We start from the raw sequence: 19,520 nt of genomic DNA on the forward strand, positions 1-19,520 counted from the left end.
TACACGCAATGAAAACAAAAAAATACATTGCAGAGCAAAGAGGATACTGACAACACATTGACAGACAAGACAAAGCAGGTTACTTATGATATTAAACAAAGTCCCAGCTTTTAAAATTAAAACAATAAAAACCATTTTGTGACTCTTTAATGTTTCGTGACCATGGTCGTGACAGATTGCTGTAGCGCCTCAGCTCAAGAGGCTTGTTAACCGATCATCTCTTCCTACTAGTCCATTTAAAGCATCAAATAAACATGAATGAACATGAGAATGAATGTTGTTTCAAACACGGAAAGATGTCAGTATACACCATTTTTCAAGTTTAACTCCACCGAGGTTAATCTTCTAACTCCTGACTGCTTTGTCGGACAAAATGGCGGATTCGGCGTTCTGATTGGTTAGATTGCTTGTCAATCAAACTCCCGGCAAAGGGTCAATTGTTTGCAGCTAATGTTTGCGCTAGTCAATTTACTGGTATTTGCGCCATTATTTAACACCCCAAAAAGCATGTCTTAACCCATTTTGCGGCATGGCTGCAATTGTTGCTGCTAGGAGGAGACACTGCAGAGAACAGAGAGCACATGATAGAAGGGAGAAAATATTTTCCACTCGTATTAATTTCTTTGGAATGCTAGAGGAAGACGTTATCCGTATATTACATGTAACAAGTTGCACCTGATGAGCATCAGCTTTGCTTATTTGCGACCCAATGCTAATTTTCACAGCTCTTGGTAGATTGCGTTGGTCATTATGTAAATGATTTGACTGCATCTGTGTTCTTTAATTTGCACGTCAGCAGTAGATCACGTGCAAAACTTGCCACTCCCATCGGCGCATTTGTGGAATTACGTTCTCATGCTAATTTGCCCTGTATCTGGCCCCTAAAGTTGTAGTCTTTTGTTGTGCAGAAAGATTTATATTTACATTTATTCATTTAGCAAACATTCATGTGGAGTCTAGAAGGTTGTTCCACAACAGAAGGAACAGTGAGTGTGAAGGTTCTAGGTCCAGGAGAGTTCTGAAAAAAGGCATCCACTAGAGGTAGCCAGTGGCGTCAGACCAGGATGGGTGTGACATGGACCTTTTTGGTTGATTTGGTCTTGAGACTACAAGAGCCAAGTAGGGTCTGATTTTTCTAATACTCTAAAGAGGAAGGGGCCAAGCACTGAAACTTGAGGTTCTCCGCTAGTTAATGTGATTTAGAAACCCTCTCCAGGAAACTTTAAAGGCTCTGCCATGAGGTCAGACTGTACTTCTATTAATGCCCAGAGACATTTCAACTCAGTGACACAAGGATCTGGTGACTCAAAGACAGCAGACCATTTTAGTTTAATGAGGATCAATGATTTGGAGTTGGTTCTTGCCACCACAAGGTTTTGGCGATGACAGCATGGCAGTAGGCTTTTGAACCAGGAAAATAAATGGGCCAATTCAACATAAACAAAAAAATACTTAGTGCACCTTTAACTTTTTTTATTGGAGATAAAATAGATGCCTTGAAGATTTCCTCTTTTTGCTACAAATATATGCTGCGACTGAATTCAGTGTTTGTGTCCAAGTGATCTGTATTTGTAAAACATGGTTTCACATTGGATAGGGAATGGATGTGATACGACCTCTGCTTAATTCTACTGTGTATGTCTAAAGTAGTTTTGGTCATTTATCCAATTAATTTAAAGTATTGCTCATGAGTTAGACAAAGATCTTCCCTTTAACCATTGTTTTAGATTTAGACTGCTTTTATTTAAGGTTTTCAATACAGTTAAAGTCCTCTCATGTGTTTCTAAATTCTTTCTTTGTCTATTAGAAGATATTGGATTTTTTTATTTGATTCTCTGTATTTATCTATTCAGTCTTTTTTTCCTTAATAACTCACCCAAGGTTCACTGACTGTTTCTTCCTTCTTTCTCCCCTCTTTTTTTTTTTTTTTTTTTTTTTTTTTTTTTTTTTTTTTAGACCATGCTTAAAGACGACTCTCTGCTTCTGATACCAAATGTGTTGAAGGTGTTTTTGGAAAATGGACAGATCAAATCCTTTACATTTGACAGCCGCACCACTGTTAGGGTGAGTGTTATGGGAAAACTCTTCTCTGTTACTAGAAACACAATGTGTGGAATTCACTACAAATGAATTTACTTGATTTGCTTGCTTGTTTATTTAATGCATGTTAAATATGACAGATTTTAGCAACATTGCTAATTTACATCCATAGTCCCTAGGCAGGTAACACAAAGAAGATACTTAATTTTGCATGGAATGCTTTATACTGTTTATGTTCATCCCCAACCCCCTGTCATGTTTCACAACAAAACAAGAGTATAACCAAACTATAACCAAACTGACACCTGCACATCAATTAATTTACATTTCATTTAGGTTCTAACATGGTTTAGAAAATTCATTAGCCAACATTATTACATTTTTCTTTCTGAATGCAAAAGAAGAAAAAACATATCAGCGCTTTTCTTTTGTACCGGTGATCTTACATTATGTAGATTTGTCAATTACATAAGCTTCAACTGATCTCTACATTTTTGAAAGTTCCAGCCAAATAGGAAAAGTTCTGATATCATATATCAATAAACAAGATTAAATGGCAGAAAAAGTGAGCTTTTTCCTTTCCTACATTTGTGGTTTCACAGCAAGGCTAACATTTCCCACAATCCTTCCTGAGGTGATATCTTCAGCCTTTGGCCAATATCACCAAACAGATTATCTCAATCCTGGTGACGGTACACAGCACAGTAATCTGTTTATCTCCCATTGCGAGAGTTACTATCATCAAACACAAAGTATATAATGTATTACTTCACACTGGCCAGTACTCTCCAGACAAGCACGCATTGGTGCTTCAGCAGAGTGTTGGAGCACAGCATTTGCTTTAGACACATTGAAACCTCATTAAATATTTGGAGTCTTTTCAGAAGTAAAGCCACTAGTCAGTAAAAAGCCTCATACATTTGTCTACAGCGACAGATACTCAGAGCAGAGTACTGTGATTAAGAGTTCTGGTTTCAATGCTTTATCACTGATGGAAATGTCAAGCATATCCTCCTGTAGTTTACAGACTGCTGATGCCGTTGCTTTCCACTACATTTACTTTGCACTGCATATCTGAGATATTGTAATATAGCAGAATTCATGATGCTTTAGGGGCTAAAAACACCAACCATGAGCAGAATACTCAGATGATGACTCAGGCGATTACAGAATACTAGAAATTGTTCTCCTTTTTTCCTTTTGCCACAGGATGTGATATCATCCCTGCAGGATCGCCTCTCTCTACGCTACATTGAGCATTTTGCTTTGGTGCTGGAGTCCGGTGGACTGGCCCAGAATCAGAGGCTGCATCTACTCCAGGAAAACCAGCCACTGTCTCATGTGAGTAAATGCCACCCAAAAACCAATGACTGATGCATTACCTTCATTCTGAATTTCAAGGTACAACATACACCAGCTTCACATGGCAAGTTCCAACAAACAGTTAAAAGTTAAAAAAGCTTCTTAATTTGAATTAATTTGTATTTAATAGTAATTAAATACTAGTGATCCATGTTATTCAACATGATTTGAAAATATTCCAGAGCATTTTGTGCTCCAATGGAAGCAAGAACAGTTTTTAGTGACAGACATTACAATTTCAGTTAAATTAAATTATTCCAAATCCTAAAATGTTCCTTATTCAATGGTTTTGGATTTTGAATCATTTTTCAGTTTACTGAATATAATGTAATATACAGTAATTAGAACATGTTATTAAGAACTGGGAAAAACTAAATTACATGAATGATGAAGTAAACTTTGTATGGCTGCCAGCAGCACATAACCCTACAACCATAAGGAATGGAATGTGACAATTTAGTACTGGAATGTTTGTTAGTGCTGTATTTCAAAGGTGTATTTTATTTTATTTTTTCAGGTAGTTCACAGGACCTACTTCCAAGGAATGAAGTGTCTTTTCCGTATTTGCTTCTTCCCAAAGGACCCTGCTGATTTACTGAGGAGAGACCCTGCTGCATTTGAGTACCTCTATATTCAGGTAGATTTAGTCATGCGTCAAGAAACAAATGTTCACATAGGTAGTCTAATACTAGTATAAAGCCTCTTGATCTATTGTTTGTTCTGAATTCCCACAGAGCCGCAATGACGTCATTAAAGAGCGATATGGAATGGACTGGAAGTCCGATGTCACACTTAGGTTGGCAGCCCTTCACATCTACATCACTGTGTCAATTGCGAGACCCAATCAGAAGATTTCTTTAAAGCACGTTGAGTAAGTCTTACGGTTTAAAAACATGCATGAATGCCTAAAAAGGGGGAATTGTCATTTTTTTTATTAAACCTTGATCCTTACCTTGATATTAATATGTTATGTCTACACTAAGGCTGCACATTTTAATTTGAATCAACGGAAGTTAATGCATGTGTTAAAAATGGAAAGTTCTCTGTATTTGCCGTTGTATGTGTTTTTTATTGCAACATTTTGAACAATGACAGAATTTTTGTGCTGAACATTCATGTTGGTGTTAACAGGCCTTAGTCTTCACATTCAATTTTGTACAAACATGTCTATATGGTACCCATAATAAAATGTTTTCCAACCGTGGCAGATGACATTGATAAAACCATCAAAATGTACCATAAGCTCTTGCTGGTTGCATGCTTTAAACCTGCATCATTTTCTTTAGGAAAGAATGGGGATTGGAACCTTTCCTTCCTTTGACTCTGTTGCCAACTGTTAAGGAGAAAAACGTCTGTAAGAGTCTCTCACAGCTGTTGAAGACATATCAGCATCCTCCACCGGCTGGTAACAAGGTATATCTGGCAATTATCTAACTAACTATTTGGATCAAATAAATCTTAAATAGAGGTCTTTCTTCTCAAATGTGACTTAAGAAACATGTGACAAAGAAACCATTTATCTCATCTAATGTAGAATTTTTTTTTTATTTTTTTTTTTGTATTTGTGTATGAATTGTATGCCCTAAAAGCATATCAGATATGTAATATTGGAATAGAAATATGCTGTGTGCAATTCATTTCTCCATAATGATCATTTATAGCCAAAGCACACCTTATAGCAGCAAAACATTGCCCTCTGCTGGCTAGAATATCAATAAATTTCTTTTTTTATGATTTATTTCTTAGTTTTAAACATTTTACAAAAAATAAGTCACAAGAAAGGATGACATTGACAGAGAGTTAGAATATCACCTTCTATGCACTTGCACAACTCAACAGTTTTATTTTCTCTTTATCCATGCAGGTTTCTCCTCTTCAAGGGAAACTACAATATATGCGTGTCTTGAATGACCTCCCACCATTTGGAGGCTTCTTGTTTCACACAGTTGGCTTGGTAACATGAACCTAACATAGCTTCTCAACCAATAATCAGGACTATACAAATAATCATTAGATTTTTGCACTGATTTTATAGTTTTAGAAAAATGTTTTAATATCTCATTAGCTGTCCTTCTCATTAAATTTCTCATTATTTTCTTTTTCTATTGAAAGGATGAGAAGCAGTCAGCCACTACATTGTTGGTTGGGCCGAGACACGGTATCAGTCATGTTATTGACCTGAAGAACAACCTAACAACTGTCTTAGCAGAGTTCAGCCGTGTGGCCAAGGTCCAGCTCTTTAGAGAGCATCATGGGGTAGCCCGTGTTGAAGTAGTTATTCTGGAAGCAAAGGTGTGAAAAATGCAGAAAAAAAAAAAGAATTTATATTATAGTTTTAACCCTATGGCAGTTTTGTGTGTGAGAAACAGCATTGTAATATATAACATTATAAAATGTAATGCTATACTAATATCTGTTTCCATACTAACTATTGTAGCCCTTGGTCTTGTTAATGGAGTGGCCAGATGCATCAAACTTTGCTTGTTTGATCTCTGGCTATTACAAGCTATTTGTGGACCCTAAAAGGACAATCTACTGCAGGATACCTGGTCAGCCTTATATGATCAAGGCAGGTATGTTAGAAATGTTATTGATGCAATTTCATTAAAATACAAAAAGTCATTGCATATCATTTTCTGACAGTGCATTTGCTTTGCTTTTCATCTTTCAATGACAAGCAGAACTAAAATATGTTGTGTTACATATGCAGTTTGGGACATGTCAAAGCAAAAAGATGTAATAATGGTGATAACATGTCCATGGTGGCATCTAAAATATACGCTTGTCATTTACGTTTTCAAATAGTGAGAAAAATAAATCAATCAATCAATTAATTATGACATGAATTCATCAGGTTGCTTCCAAAAAGAATTTGTGATTATTATAAGGATTTATCATGGCAATCATTCATAATTCCAGTTTGACCCCTCCATCTTCTTGAGCTCTCCATCTTCATCTTGAGTAAGTTTATATGAGTGTAATGGAAATGCTGATCTAGATATATTCATATATCTGGATGTTGAGTTTATACTGCATCGTATTACTAAACCATGTATTGGATGTTCGCATCTCCTGTGGTCTGCCAAAAAGAAAGATCACAGCAAATCATCACATCCCACAAGGCTTTTTTCCATCTCTGAGAACTCTATTCAACAGATTCACCTTTGTCATCTGGACTCATTCCCATCCATCATGTTTTCTACTCGTTCAACCACTCAGACAGTTCTGTCATTTAGATTCCAGAAGCACCCATGCCCAATTCCGCTCCGGAGCCACTGTGTTAAGTGGAAGTCGTCGCGAAGAGAGAGAGGGGTCATCCAGAGAGGCAACACAGAAGACATCAGCATCACCCATATCTCAGCACCTTGGCTTGTGCCACATCCATTTGAAAGAACAACAACAGATGCAAGAGCTTCAGATACAAGCAGAACAGGAGCTTGACATTAATGAGAACCTTATCTCGCAGGTACAGAGTCGCTCACGCACAAAGTCTGACCCCACTCTAAAGAGCACTGAATCTGTGGCAGAACAAGACGGTCCCACTGATGACAGTTCAAGCTTCAGGAACAGAGCGAAAACAATGGAGCCTACACAGAGGTTTTTCTGTGACTCCTGCAAGGCAAAACTCCAAGCTGAAGGTTTGATCTCAGACACTGGGGAGGCTGGAAGGCTCATTTTGCAGCAGTGTACAAATGCATGTGCTTCTCGTGAAGGAGGTGCTGTTGATCTCATTGCCTTACCACTACCTGGGAATGAGGAAGATGAAGAGATAGATGATGGAGTAGGAAAGTTGCAGCCTCCCCCTCCTGCCATAGCAGCACCACCCCCAGGGTTTCGTGATAACAGCTCTGATGAAGATGACCCAAAAAAGGGTCGGAAAGGAATCAAAGCCTCTGCTGCTGTGGCAGAGGGTCAGGAGGAAGTTCCTGTAACACTGATTGATAATGTGACCACTAGGACAGTTCAAGACCATGCTCAGGAGTTAGATGATGCATTAGTGTCCACCCTCCAGGCACTGGAAGCACTAGCTGCATCGGAGGATTACCCACACCATCACCAGCAGACACCACAGACAGCAGGTGGACATATGTACTTTTAAAAGTGCTGGTTCTTTAACGTGTCTATGAGTAAATTAATCTTTTGAAAGTAAAGCAATTTGTAAAATCATAAATCTTCATTTAAAATTAGTTGTTTGTGCACTTATTTTGACAAATTATATTCAAATTACAGTAGCCTGACATATGAAGTTAGACTGTCCCAAAACAAGTATTAATGCAGTTTTACTTACTCCTTAACAAAAACAAAAAACAAAGAGTTGTACATTTTCAACAACATTTTAGTTTGATATTTTATTGATTTTTAGTTAGAAGATGTATTTTGTCTCTGTAATTTTGCTTACCTGAAGTGAAAAAGAGCTTACGTGATTTCTTACGAGCATGGTTGTGTTTTGTTTCTGTTCCCTTACAGGGTTGATTGTGCTTGCTGCCATAACCCCTGAATCATCCCTAGACTCTGGACATGAGACAAATTCATCAGAGCTTACTGATGTGTCTGAGATGGTGTCTGCCATGAAGCAGCATCAGAACCAGGCATATCTATTTGCCCACCACATCAACAAAGAGCGACTTTTCAGTCGACGAGACTTCCCTTTGTCAATTCCTGGCTGTACAACACAAGCAATTGGGGGAGGAGCCTTTTCAATGAGTCAGATCCGTGGTGGGTGTCCACCAAAGCCTGTGATCTTAAGTAAGACTGTGCCCTTGAAAGTATGTCCCAGTCAAGAAATTAGTCCATCTGACAACTCTGTGGAGCAGGGGAAGAGCCAAGAAGCAAAAAGTGAGAAGGATATAGAACAATCAGAAAAATGCCCCGTCAAAGAGTGCTTAGAAGAGTCTGAACAACAGACATCTGAAAAACTTAAAGCATCAGAACAAGTTTGTCCTCCCCAAGTCAACAAAGATCAATTGCCTCTTGCTAATGAAGAAAAACCAAGCTCCATTACCTCAGAAGGTGTCCAGGAAAAAAATTCTGGTACAGTCACCCTAGAAACTACCAGTATAGCCTTACCTGTTCTCTTGCCTGTGGATAGAACTGCATCTGCAAAAATTTGTTCGACAAATGTGTGCCAAGATGCCGAGAATGCCTCAAGTGAGACCACTAAGCCTTCAAGTTCAAAGGTCCTTCTGCCAGCTGCTGACTTGTTCTGCACATGTCCAGTAAGACCAGAGCCTGGTCCACAGGTGCGTCTGAAAGATCAACAGGCCCCAAAAGTGGTAGTGTTTCACACTTCGTCTCCCACAGATGATGAACATCTCCGTGCTAAAGGACTTCAGTTAACTAGCAACAAAGAGAACACAGTGAAGACATCTGATGCAAGCTTGGTGAAGCCTAGCACCCTGCCTCCTAAGTACTCACCAGTTATGCCTGTTAAAGTAGAACGGAAAGAGATGTCAGAGGCAAAAGCAGAGAACTCCCAGAGTAAAGCTCCCGTGGAACCACAGAAAGCTGCTAAAAGTCTGCCTGTTCTGGTAGACCCAACACACATCTTAGGTTGTGTGGAAAAGGGTGCAACTATCCCAGGAGCCGAGTACAAGAAACAGACAAATAAAGCCAAATCCCAGCGTAGTACTCCATTCCTGAGTTTCAGGAACTTAATTTCAGCCACTTTCCCAGCACGCTTGCGCAGAGAGACAGATGAACGTCGTGCACAACTTCAAAAAGTCAGGCAGTACGAGCTAGAGTTCCTGGAGGAGCTCCTAAAACCTAAAACATCACAAGGAGAGTTCATTTCACAGGGATCCTCTCCTGTTCCCTCATTTACCCCATGTGCCTGCCAACTTCGCACAAGTCCTGTACAGAAAGTTCCTGGGATCTCACGAGAACAGCGACGCAGCTGCGATTGTAAAAGAATGTGCCGCGGAATGCGTCTCCCAGATACAGCGGTTGGTTCTGCAACAGATCAGAGAGGAAGAGAGAGGGCAATCTCTAAAACACCCCCAGCTATTCCAAAGTCTCCACACGCTCAAGGAGAATTACGGAAACCTCAGACTTTGGAAATCAAAACCACTCGAATCCGCTCCACAAGCCTTGAGTCTAGGGAACCCAGAGATACACCATCATGCTTGCCTACGTGCACCACCCATTCAGAATGCATGGGTGCGCCACAATATAAAAAGCTACAAAGGAGATATAGTATAGGGGAGATCGATAATAATGGCAGCACGCCCCTGTATGCTGAGGTTAAAACTACAAAAGCAAAGAGCCTTGAGAAAGAAATGGAAAGAGTCAGGGCCACTGGACTTAGACTTCCAACTCCAGTGGAACCTGTACATACTAAAGATGGGGATGCAAAGAAGAAAGGGATATTTTTTATTCAGGGAGAAGAGCTACTTCAGGAAAGTCGTGAGGGTACTGCTGAGGTTCTAGGGTTGCCAAGTGAGGATACAGAGGACAGAGAAAAATGTTGCTCCTTCTGCTTCTGTTATCGCAAATGTGAAGCTGCTGATGAGAGCAGTGAAAAAGATGAACTGTCTTATTCAGTCCCCTTGCAGGTCTTGCCTGGAATGCATCTAGATTCAAGGGCAATGCCAGTAGTCAGCAAAACTCTTCAGGTACTTGATGCAGAGGATTGCAGTGGGGAGGAGGAGGAGGAGGAAGAGGAGCCACAAACACAGAGGATTGATCTGCGGACATGCGGGAACCTGGAAACTAGTTTGGCAAGAGTACAATCCTTGCAGGGCAAAACATTCTCTCTACCTGATGGATTCCTAAATGCACAACTTGATGCCAATGAGCTGCTCTCAATTTTAAGGCAGTGTGCCAATAGTCCCCAAACAGAGGGGGAACCTCGTATCCCCCCTGCAAGGCTGGCAGAGTACAAGCAAGAACTTGCAGTCCGTTTTAAAGAGTTCAGGGCATCATGTAGACGAGTGGCAAGTGTTGAGAAAAGTCCCTCACGAATGCTAAGTGCTGTCACAGCTAGCTTTCAGGTGCTGTGCAATCTTACTCATACATTCATTCGGCTGGTCAGGGGTGTACGATCTGAAACTCAAAAACTACAGCTTTTACGTAAGGTAGAGGAGGTAGCTGTCAATTACACCCTTCTTCTTCGGGCTGCCGAAGAGGCAATGGGGCATTCAAGTAGCCTCCCCAATAAGAGTGCAAGTCCTCAGCTCCATATATCCACTAACATGGGCTCTCTTAATCGCTCTATCAAAACCTTGCCCAGCAAGTAATGACTCATTCACACGAGATTGTGGGGCAGACCGGAAAGACAACTGCTCAACTCTCTGGCAGGAATCTCTTCGGATCATTCATTGGTTTACATTTTTACTCGCCTTTCTGTTCACTGCCTGCTAAATTCCATTATTGCATAACTATCTACTGTTATATGTTTAAGAAGGTTGTGCCACCTTGTACTCACAAAGGATCATTGACATTGTATGTGCACAGAATTGAGGAAAAAAAATACAACTGATTCTGTGCATTATGGGTGATCAACAGGGCTGTTCACTCTCCTGTCCTTAGAGATAAGGGTACTGTGAAAAGGACTTAGTTTTTGTATGTTTAGTTCCTATATCTAAATCACAAAATGATCTTGGGAAGGGCTGGTGGGAATAGGGCCTTAGTTATTTTGTGTCATAAAAATGGTTTCTATAATATATTATGGGGAAAATTATATTATCATTATTGCAACTACAATTACTGTAGACATTAAAGCTACATAATCTAAAAAAAAAAAAAAAAAAAAGAAAGAAAATTTAATGGTAACAGATTTTGTAAATTAGGTAGAGAGAGAAATGGTAATTTGGTAATGTGCTTGCTATTCAATTTTGTTTGTTGTGACATGAAATACTCCCTTTTCACAATATCACATTCACAATGTCTGGATTTGTATCTCTGCAAGGGTCTGAATCGACACTTTTTAATGAATATTTATGAACACAAGAGCCTACTAACAAGATAGTGGAAGGAAACACCTGCCCAGGGTAGACAATGTAGCAGATTCAAATTCACCGGAATATTAATTAAAAGGATACAATGGTTGATCTGAGACCAAGATGAAAAAGGGCGGTCCTGTTTTCTAATGCACAAAAAAAAAAAAAAAAAAAAAAAAAAAAAAATCCTTTTTTCACTTTCACACCCACATACTCATCCAGCTCTATACCTCATACATGTAGAGGCAAAAAGTGTTTTTTGTTTTTGTTTTGTTTTTGTATTGGAGGAGTGGGCTGGGTTCTTGATAGTCTAATAATTTTGTGCAATCACTAAAAAAAGCTTGTGTATATAAAATAAAATAAAACATTTTGTTTTCACATATAGCCTATACAAGTACACAGATAACCAATGTTTCACAATATATCTTTTTTTTAAATATTGCTTTAATGTTTTTCTTCTGTCCCGTAATTTGAAATGTCTTATATGTAGAAAACTTTATTTTTTCATTTTCATGTGATGTCACCCATTGTGCACTCCTGAGAACATAACCAATCCCCCCACCCACACACACACACACACACACACAGAATAGTTTTATATGTATTTTAATAAAACCAACTGCTGTCTTATGTCTGAAAACTTTTCTGTCTCCTCTTCCAATCTAAGATATAAATGGTTAAATTACAGTCTTATAATCCATATAAGGCTCTACTGTGAAGTTTAAGCAATTAACATCTCATTGTTCTGGTGTCTTGCATGTTATTTATTCTTTAAAATAGAATTGAATGAAGTGGGCTCTGTCAAGCCAGCAACTGAAAGACTGTTTAATGCTGGATTTAGATTAACTTGTATCATTAAAAGTTCAACAATAGTTCAGATAGAATCTAGTTTACAATATTTCCATATAAAGGTATAATTATTCTATACTCAACTTAAATATTTGTGAAGCTTAAAATCATATTTGAGAACAACTAACATTGCATATATTTATCAAAATAACTTTAAAAAAAAAAGGAGAAATCACAACATGTATCTTATGATTTATAGTAGTATGTACCAGAGACAAATAGTAACTATATTTTCAAGTATAATAAAGCATGGAACCTGTTTATTTTTATAAAATACATTACAGTAAACAATATCATCATGTTTATACATGTTTTTATTTTCAGACATACTTTCTGTCAAAGACTAGTTGCATTGCCAAAATGAGATTTGTCACAATGCTTCATTTTTGTTGTATGTGGTCATATTTAGTTCTTTGAGTTCTTGTCAGTGTTTTTGCTTCACTGTGGTCTTTTTGTGTGTAAGGTCATGTTTAAAGCAATAAAGAGTATTAAAAGTAAAGCATTTTCAGCTTAGTTTTGGCTATGAGATCAATTTAATTCACTGATTGAGTTAATAATGAGTGCGCTGAAAAAAATATTATTCAAATACTGATATTGATTTACACCCTTATCTTTAACACTATAAAAAGTATACAGCAACAAAGAACTTATCATTTGCAAACTATTATAGATAAATCATAGTTTATAAATAGTTATTACATTAATAGGCAATGACTAGTGCTAGTGAGTTCTTCATTCATTGTCACTGTAAGTAACAAACTATTATTGTTTAATTAGCTCATATGTTAAGAGGTAGATGTTTTCTATTCTTTAACAACTTCTTAACCATACCCAACATATGTAAAGTATTTTAAACCAGCAGTAGAGTTGTTAATAGTGATTAGGAATAGTTTGCTCCACTTTAGATTAGGCCACGTAAAATACTAAATTGTAAGGTGTCCGAGAGAGCTCAACATGCTGCAACTGCAAATAGAAAAAATACCAGCAAATTAAGAAAACATCAGTTTGACAACACGAGCCGCAATTACTCACAATGCAAACAAATACAGAAATGCACTGCAAATACTCGCAACGCAACCAAATACTCACAATGCACATACTATAATAAATAAATAAAAATAAATTAGAAAAAAATAAAAAATAAAAAAAAAATCACCTTTTAGGTCATCGACAAGACCACTGATGAGCAGACATTGAACAATAAGGATGTCCCAGCCAGGTTCGTCACTTTTTTCAGGCGAATAGACTGTAGGTTTTAAATGTAGCTATGCTGATGTACATGAACTACACCATCAATAATAACAAAGTCCATTCCCACATAGCAGAAATGTTCATGTTCCTCACGTCCATCCTGGAATGCAGACTTTAGTATGGGGATCACATTTGTTAAGAAGTTTTGTGGGCCTGCACAAAATGAAAGAAAATCATCGACATGACATGCAAGTACTCCAGTAACTTTACAACCAAAAAAATACGTCTGGATCTACTTGAGACATTCTACCACCTGTGTTCAGCATGATTTCTTTCACCTTGTTGTACCAATACAATGATTAGTTTCCATAAAATATTTTCCTTTCCTGCTTCAGGAGGGGGCTGGACATAGATTTCTCTGGACAACTGCTGTTAAAAAAGCATATTTGATGTCCATAGAATGGACTTGCCACTTAAACCAGAGGCTTTGCCTGCTCTGCCTAACACCTTGTCTCTGTAGACCACCATCCTGTTTCATAAATGTTACGGTCTGTCCTGTTTTTAACTTTACACCAGCAGAAGAGACAGGGTTACCACAAACATTGTGATTTGTTTCAGTTTGTTTCATACTAGGATGAACCACTTCTCCTGTATTCACCTCCGTCGCTGATGTTTTCCTGTTCACTGTCTGTGTTTTCTTCACTTCTTCACCTGCTGTCTGGCTGTTGTCTTGCACAGTTTGCTTATTCTGAGATTGCTGATCCTGTATTTATCTTACAGAGCCTGGATTAATGTAGTCTAACAAGAGTCCCCCCATGTCTTACAAATACAACAGCTCCATCCTGACCAATAACTACCCCTGGTCCCTTCCACTTAGGACAGCTCTTTTGTAATTTACCTTGTCTTCTGTCACATACATGTTATCTGTGGGCCTGAGCTACTTACATAAGCCACATTTCCACCGAAATTACCTGGAACAATTTGTCCCAGGAACTTTTTTCCCCCAGACCTATTGCTAACTGTGTTTCCATAGCAGTCTTAAGTAGCATGAAGATAGTCCGGTGAAGTAGTACTGCGCGCGACTTTCCAATTCTCGCTGGATTTCGTCCTCCGCATATAAGCTTAATAAAGCCTGAACCTCATCACCAGTCCATCGGTCGTATTTTTTAAACTCCATTGTTGATTCGAATAGCAAACAACTCTTACTACACGCACAGCAACAGACTTTAAAAAAAAACGATAGTTGAAATAAAATGCTGCGTGGATTCAACCAATCAAAATGCTGCATGAACTCAACCAATCAGCATGTTCAATGCCCAAATCTCACCCCCGAAAGTTCCGGAACTTTGAAAAAGTACTAACTACCCCAAAGTTCCTAGTTCCTGGAGAAAGTTCCTGCGGTGGAAATGTGGCTTCAGTGCCCTTCTTATCCACTCAGAAGACTCTGCTTCTGTGAATGCTTTCCTAGAAGCATGTAAAGCAGAAATGTGTTCTCCAACTCTAGCACTCACAGTTGCACCTTCTAGAGCAGGTTGTTTATCAACTAATACAGAATGGGTTAGGACTGTAGCCATGAATTTTCAACATACTGTTCTTAGCCTTGAGGGCCCAGTTAAGGGCAATGTGCCAGTCACATCCATTTTCTCGTTTGACCTTCTGGTTGATCTTGGTGAATGTTTGATTATGTCTGTTAAGTAATCCATTTTTTCAGGTGCTGTATCCTGCTGTTGTTCTTGTCTCAATGTTAAAGTTTTCAGCCATGTCTTTGATCTATTCATTGTTGAATTTTCCACCATTGTCACTGCACAGCCTTTTTCATCTGCCATCAGCGTTTTTCATCTGGAGACACATTTTCTGTCACTGTTAGGACTTCCTCTTCAGTTTGACCTGTTTTAGTTTCTTTGTCTCTGATATTGACACAGTAATGTCCAGAACTCATAAATTCAAGAGGAATGGATTGTTTGAACATCACTGCACTGTCCTTTTCCATGTCCAAAATGGTCCCTTCCTTTTTCAAGGATGTTTTCCTCAGCTGGAGTGGAATGTCAGTCTTGACAACTTCAGATTCAATTTTGCATTTTGTCAGTCCTATTTTAACTGGTAGTTTCATATTTCTTGTGGAATATACCAAATTTACATCCCTGAAACAAAATGGTCTGCAACTGGGAGTTTCTGTTTGCATCAACTGGTTTACTTGATCTTGGTTGAGGTCATCAATATAGCTTTCCAGCCATTTCTCACCACACACCGTACAGGTATAAGGTCAATAATCTCTGAACTCAATGATTCAGTCATGAATATCTCTGCATCTGACATGGAGGCCTTTGTACTGAACTTATCCAACGGATTAGTCCAAGGTAATGGCTGCTTTAGTTGCCCACTTTGAAACGTTGCGTTCCGTTTTTTTCTTCCGTGTGGTCTTTGTTTTGTGAAAATTCTTTGTTCTTTGTCCTGTTTCACTTGTATTCCGTTTGATGAGCCTGTTCTTTTCCCTCCAAAAATCCTTTTTAGAGCCAACTTCATAGAAGAGAACTTCAACTCGGCGCAGGCCGTCAATGCTAGCCGTTTGCTTTTTACGTTGAGACAAGACGTGTCTGCAGTTTAAAAGCCAGCACAGCATCAGGAAGCGTCATATTATACTTTCCCATCCGGGTGTATCGCTGTTCAAAATCAATTTGTAGTCTGCCATGGAAACTGAACTATTCTTATTTTGATATGCCATCAAAATAAGAATAGGCTTCATATGCGCAAACCTTTTCCTATTTTAGGAATACGCCTTGCAGCCTTGCCCTCATCGTTGCCATACCATTATCAGCTATTTCCATTGCCATTCCACAGGCTCTCCCCTCAAGCCCCAAGACAACAGCAAGTGCTTGTTTCTTTTTGTCAAGGTCGGTAACCCACATCCAGATATTAACTTAATTTTTCCAACACTCAAATGGCCTGGCTTCATCAAAATTTGGTGGAACTTTATAACTAGCTGCCATTCTTTAACCATCCTCTGCTACCATGATGCTCCAAATAAACACTACATTTATAAAGTTAACACACTGTATTTGTTGCACAGCAAAGTTTCACATATTCACCATTGCCACCACACAGACTGAACTGCGACCTGCGCATGCTCTAAAATTTCCACACCCATCAGCACCTAGTGCCAAAGTGAATAGTATAGACAAATCCGGCGAAACACGGAAGTAAAGCAGCGCCGCCATTACTGCGTGCCTTGCTGCTAAGGAAGTAGCAGAAGTAGCGTGTTGGTCCCGTAGGCTGTAGCAGATGTTAGCTATATAGTTTTTTTAGTATGTATGCTGTCCAGTGATGCCGGGCAGAGCGTGTTGTGTGGTTGGTTGTTTTAACAACAGCACAAAACTACAGGCCTGGAATAAAACCGTTTGTGTAATCCACGAAGCTTTGTTGCACATTGACTGCCCATGTTTACTGCCATACGGATTGCACAGAGTTTCTGGTCGAGCGGAGGACCAAGATGTGCGTCAAAAGTGGATGAAACACATAACCGAGGTAGCTCATCGCATGCCAGATGATTAATAAAATAATCTTGAATACCTGTAAGAACATGTATTTTATTGCTACAACTGGTCATGGCTAAGGCCATCCTTAAAAATATTTTGGTTTGCCGTAACAGCCAAAAAAATAAAAAATGGTCGGTAGGTCGTAAAAAATGTAAAAAAAAAAAATTTTTATTGCATCACATTAAGTGTATTGTGATTGTCAAAACATTTTAGTAACTAAGCTGAATTTTATTAGGTTTAGTGACATGTTACAATGTTTACATGGTAGGCTACAATTTCTGGTAAGCTACACTTTTTTATTATTTTTTATTCAATTATTATTATTTAATTATTATTGTGATTTGATTTAATATTGACTCATTTGGATAAATATTAGGTAGGCTATAATTTTTCTCAAGAAAAAAACAACTCACCTAACTTAATGCTGTAAACATACAGAGAGCCCTATCAGCTGGCAGTATTATTTAAAAATAACAATTTAAATATAATGCATTTTTTATTATGATAACAACTTTATTTAATGATATAAGTAAAAATATAATAAAGATGTAATACAGTACACATATCAGCCAAAACAGGTTCTGTGTGAGGGGCTGCTAGCTGACAGCGTTCGGTCATTTCTGAGAGATTTACCTCAGACGAAGGCAAGTGTGAATACATAAATCCATTTTGAAAAACATGTTTACAAGAACATAACATTATACGTAACGTCGTTTGATGTTGTAATATTTTTTAATCTGTATTTCTAGCATGTCACATTTACAAGCACCAAAACGGTATTTATTGTTTGAATTTCGTAATAAAATTGACAGAATCTGAGAGCTGAGATTTTTTTCTATCATAAGTAACCTGCTCTGTCTAGTCTGTCGGTCTCTGTGTCCTCTTTACTTCGCGATTTTTCTGTGCGTGAGAAAATGGATGTGTGGCGTGAGAGCGTGTGAAAAGCGTCAATTGCGTGTGTCTCACATTTTATTGCATTTGTATTAGCTGTTTGAAGAGTAAAAAAAATCCGTGGGTCTTAACGCAATTACAATCGGCAAGTCGGTCGGACTAAAAGGGGAAAAAATAATTAATTGGGTCGGTCCTAAATTGACAGGGTCGGTCGGGTTATGGCAAACAAGAACATTTTTAAGGATGGCCTAATAATTATTTAAAACTTGAAGCTTGTGAACATATTAGCAACACAGCTAGTAATGACAGCGTTCGGTTTTATTGTTGTCATCAATTAATACACTTCTTAATTACATTACATTACATTTTTACATTATTACATTATGTTGTCAATAAATTACCTTTATCGGTAAGTTTTGGCCACTGCCTGACATCATCTACCCATGTTCCCTTTCACCAGACATTTTCTTTAATGAGCAGGATACGCTTTAATTGAAATGTCATTAGAGGGCACCGGCAAGTGTCACACCGTCACACTTCGCAGGCACGCAGTAATGGCGGCAGGCAAGATGGCGGCGCCCATAGAGTTCGCGGCGGATTTGTGTATAGAGGGGAAATCATAGACATATAATAAACACTAGATGCCCTATTGGCCGCTTTGGACTGTTGCTGCGATACGTCAACGAGTCCGCCATATTGTGCGGGGCAAGACTGTGCTGTTAACAAACACAAGTAAACGGACGAGCTGCGGTTTTTCTGGATAAAAACAAAAATAAGGTTTACATTTATCAACCAATTTCAGTGGTTTATAATGTACGTGGTGTTCAAAAAGTTCTAGTTACTTAAGATCTCTATAGTTAGACATATAAAATATTTATTTTAATAAAAAATAGTCAAAGCTCTGGCTTGTCATGTATTTGACTGCTTTATTCTTGCATAAGAATTGTGAAAACGCCCATACTGAGATATAATTTAATTTTCACATTAAATTAAATAACGTTTTCTTATTGTAAAAAAGGGATTTTCTGTCTTTAACGCAATTTTAGCTTTTCTTGAACTTAGAATTGACCACCACTGATAAAATGAAACAAAAATAATCAAATACAAATCACACAGGCTGCTTTCTGTATTTTTATAGCACTAAAATGATACAGATAGATACTCCAAAAACATACAACAACAAAGATAACTGATGGATCCTTTATGGTAATACATATGATATGGTAGGCTACATCTACAGTGCAATGCAAATAAAGAAATAAATTGAGAATAGTAAATAGTTTGTTATACACTATAAGAAATAGTTTATGTAGTGTATATATAATATAAAAATATAGTCAATAATAAAGTATATAATATTGTCAATAAAGAAACAGTATACAACAAATAAAATAGTAATGAATAGAACATTTATAAAATAGTATAAGTACAATAATATAATATCATAATATATTGATAATAGCATATAGTATAATAATACTATAATAATAGCAATAGAATATGTAGTATCATTTACAGAATATAGACAATAATATAACATCATAACTATAATAGATTGATAATAATAGTATTGGTATAATAATAATCGCAAATACAATGTAATATCAATTGCAGAATAATATAGACAATAATAAAAATAGTAAATTAAATAGTGACTAGTACAATAATAACATAGTATTGGTATAATAATAATAACAACAAAAGGCTATATATTTAT

At 37.7% G+C, this 19,520-nt stretch overlaps 1 protein-coding gene across 3 annotated transcripts in view; it reads left to right on the forward strand.

Moving 5' to 3' along the window:
• Positions 1–11,888, forward strand: part of frmpd3 (FERM and PDZ domain containing 3) — a 195,310-nt gene extending 183,422 nt beyond the window's left edge. For 2 of the 3 annotated variants that reach the window (XM_048176107.1, XM_048176109.1), the window contains 10 exons: positions 1,957–2,064; positions 3,250–3,381; positions 3,920–4,039; positions 4,137–4,273; positions 4,689–4,815; positions 5,267–5,356; positions 5,515–5,694; positions 5,840–5,975; positions 6,639–7,481; positions 7,870–11,888. In XM_048176107.1, the coding sequence (XP_048032064.1) occupies positions 1,957–2,064; positions 3,250–3,381; positions 3,920–4,039; positions 4,137–4,273; positions 4,689–4,815; positions 5,267–5,356; positions 5,515–5,694; positions 5,840–5,975; positions 6,639–7,481; positions 7,870–10,637 (4,641 nt within the window). In that variant the 3' untranslated portion in view covers positions 10,638–11,888. The remainder of the gene's footprint in view (positions 1–1,956; positions 2,065–3,249; positions 3,382–3,919; positions 4,040–4,136; positions 4,274–4,688; positions 4,816–5,266; positions 5,357–5,514; positions 5,695–5,839; positions 5,976–6,638; positions 7,482–7,869) is intronic. The other variant, XM_048176110.1, reaches the window with a different exon arrangement.
• Positions 11,889–19,520: the final 7,632 nt, after the last annotated feature.

Source organism: Megalobrama amblycephala, linkage group LG23 (assembly GCF_018812025.1).
Source record: "Megalobrama amblycephala isolate DHTTF-2021 linkage group LG23, ASM1881202v1, whole genome shotgun sequence".
In the NCBI taxonomy this organism is placed as follows: domain Eukaryota; kingdom Metazoa; phylum Chordata; class Actinopteri; order Cypriniformes; family Xenocyprididae; genus Megalobrama; species Megalobrama amblycephala.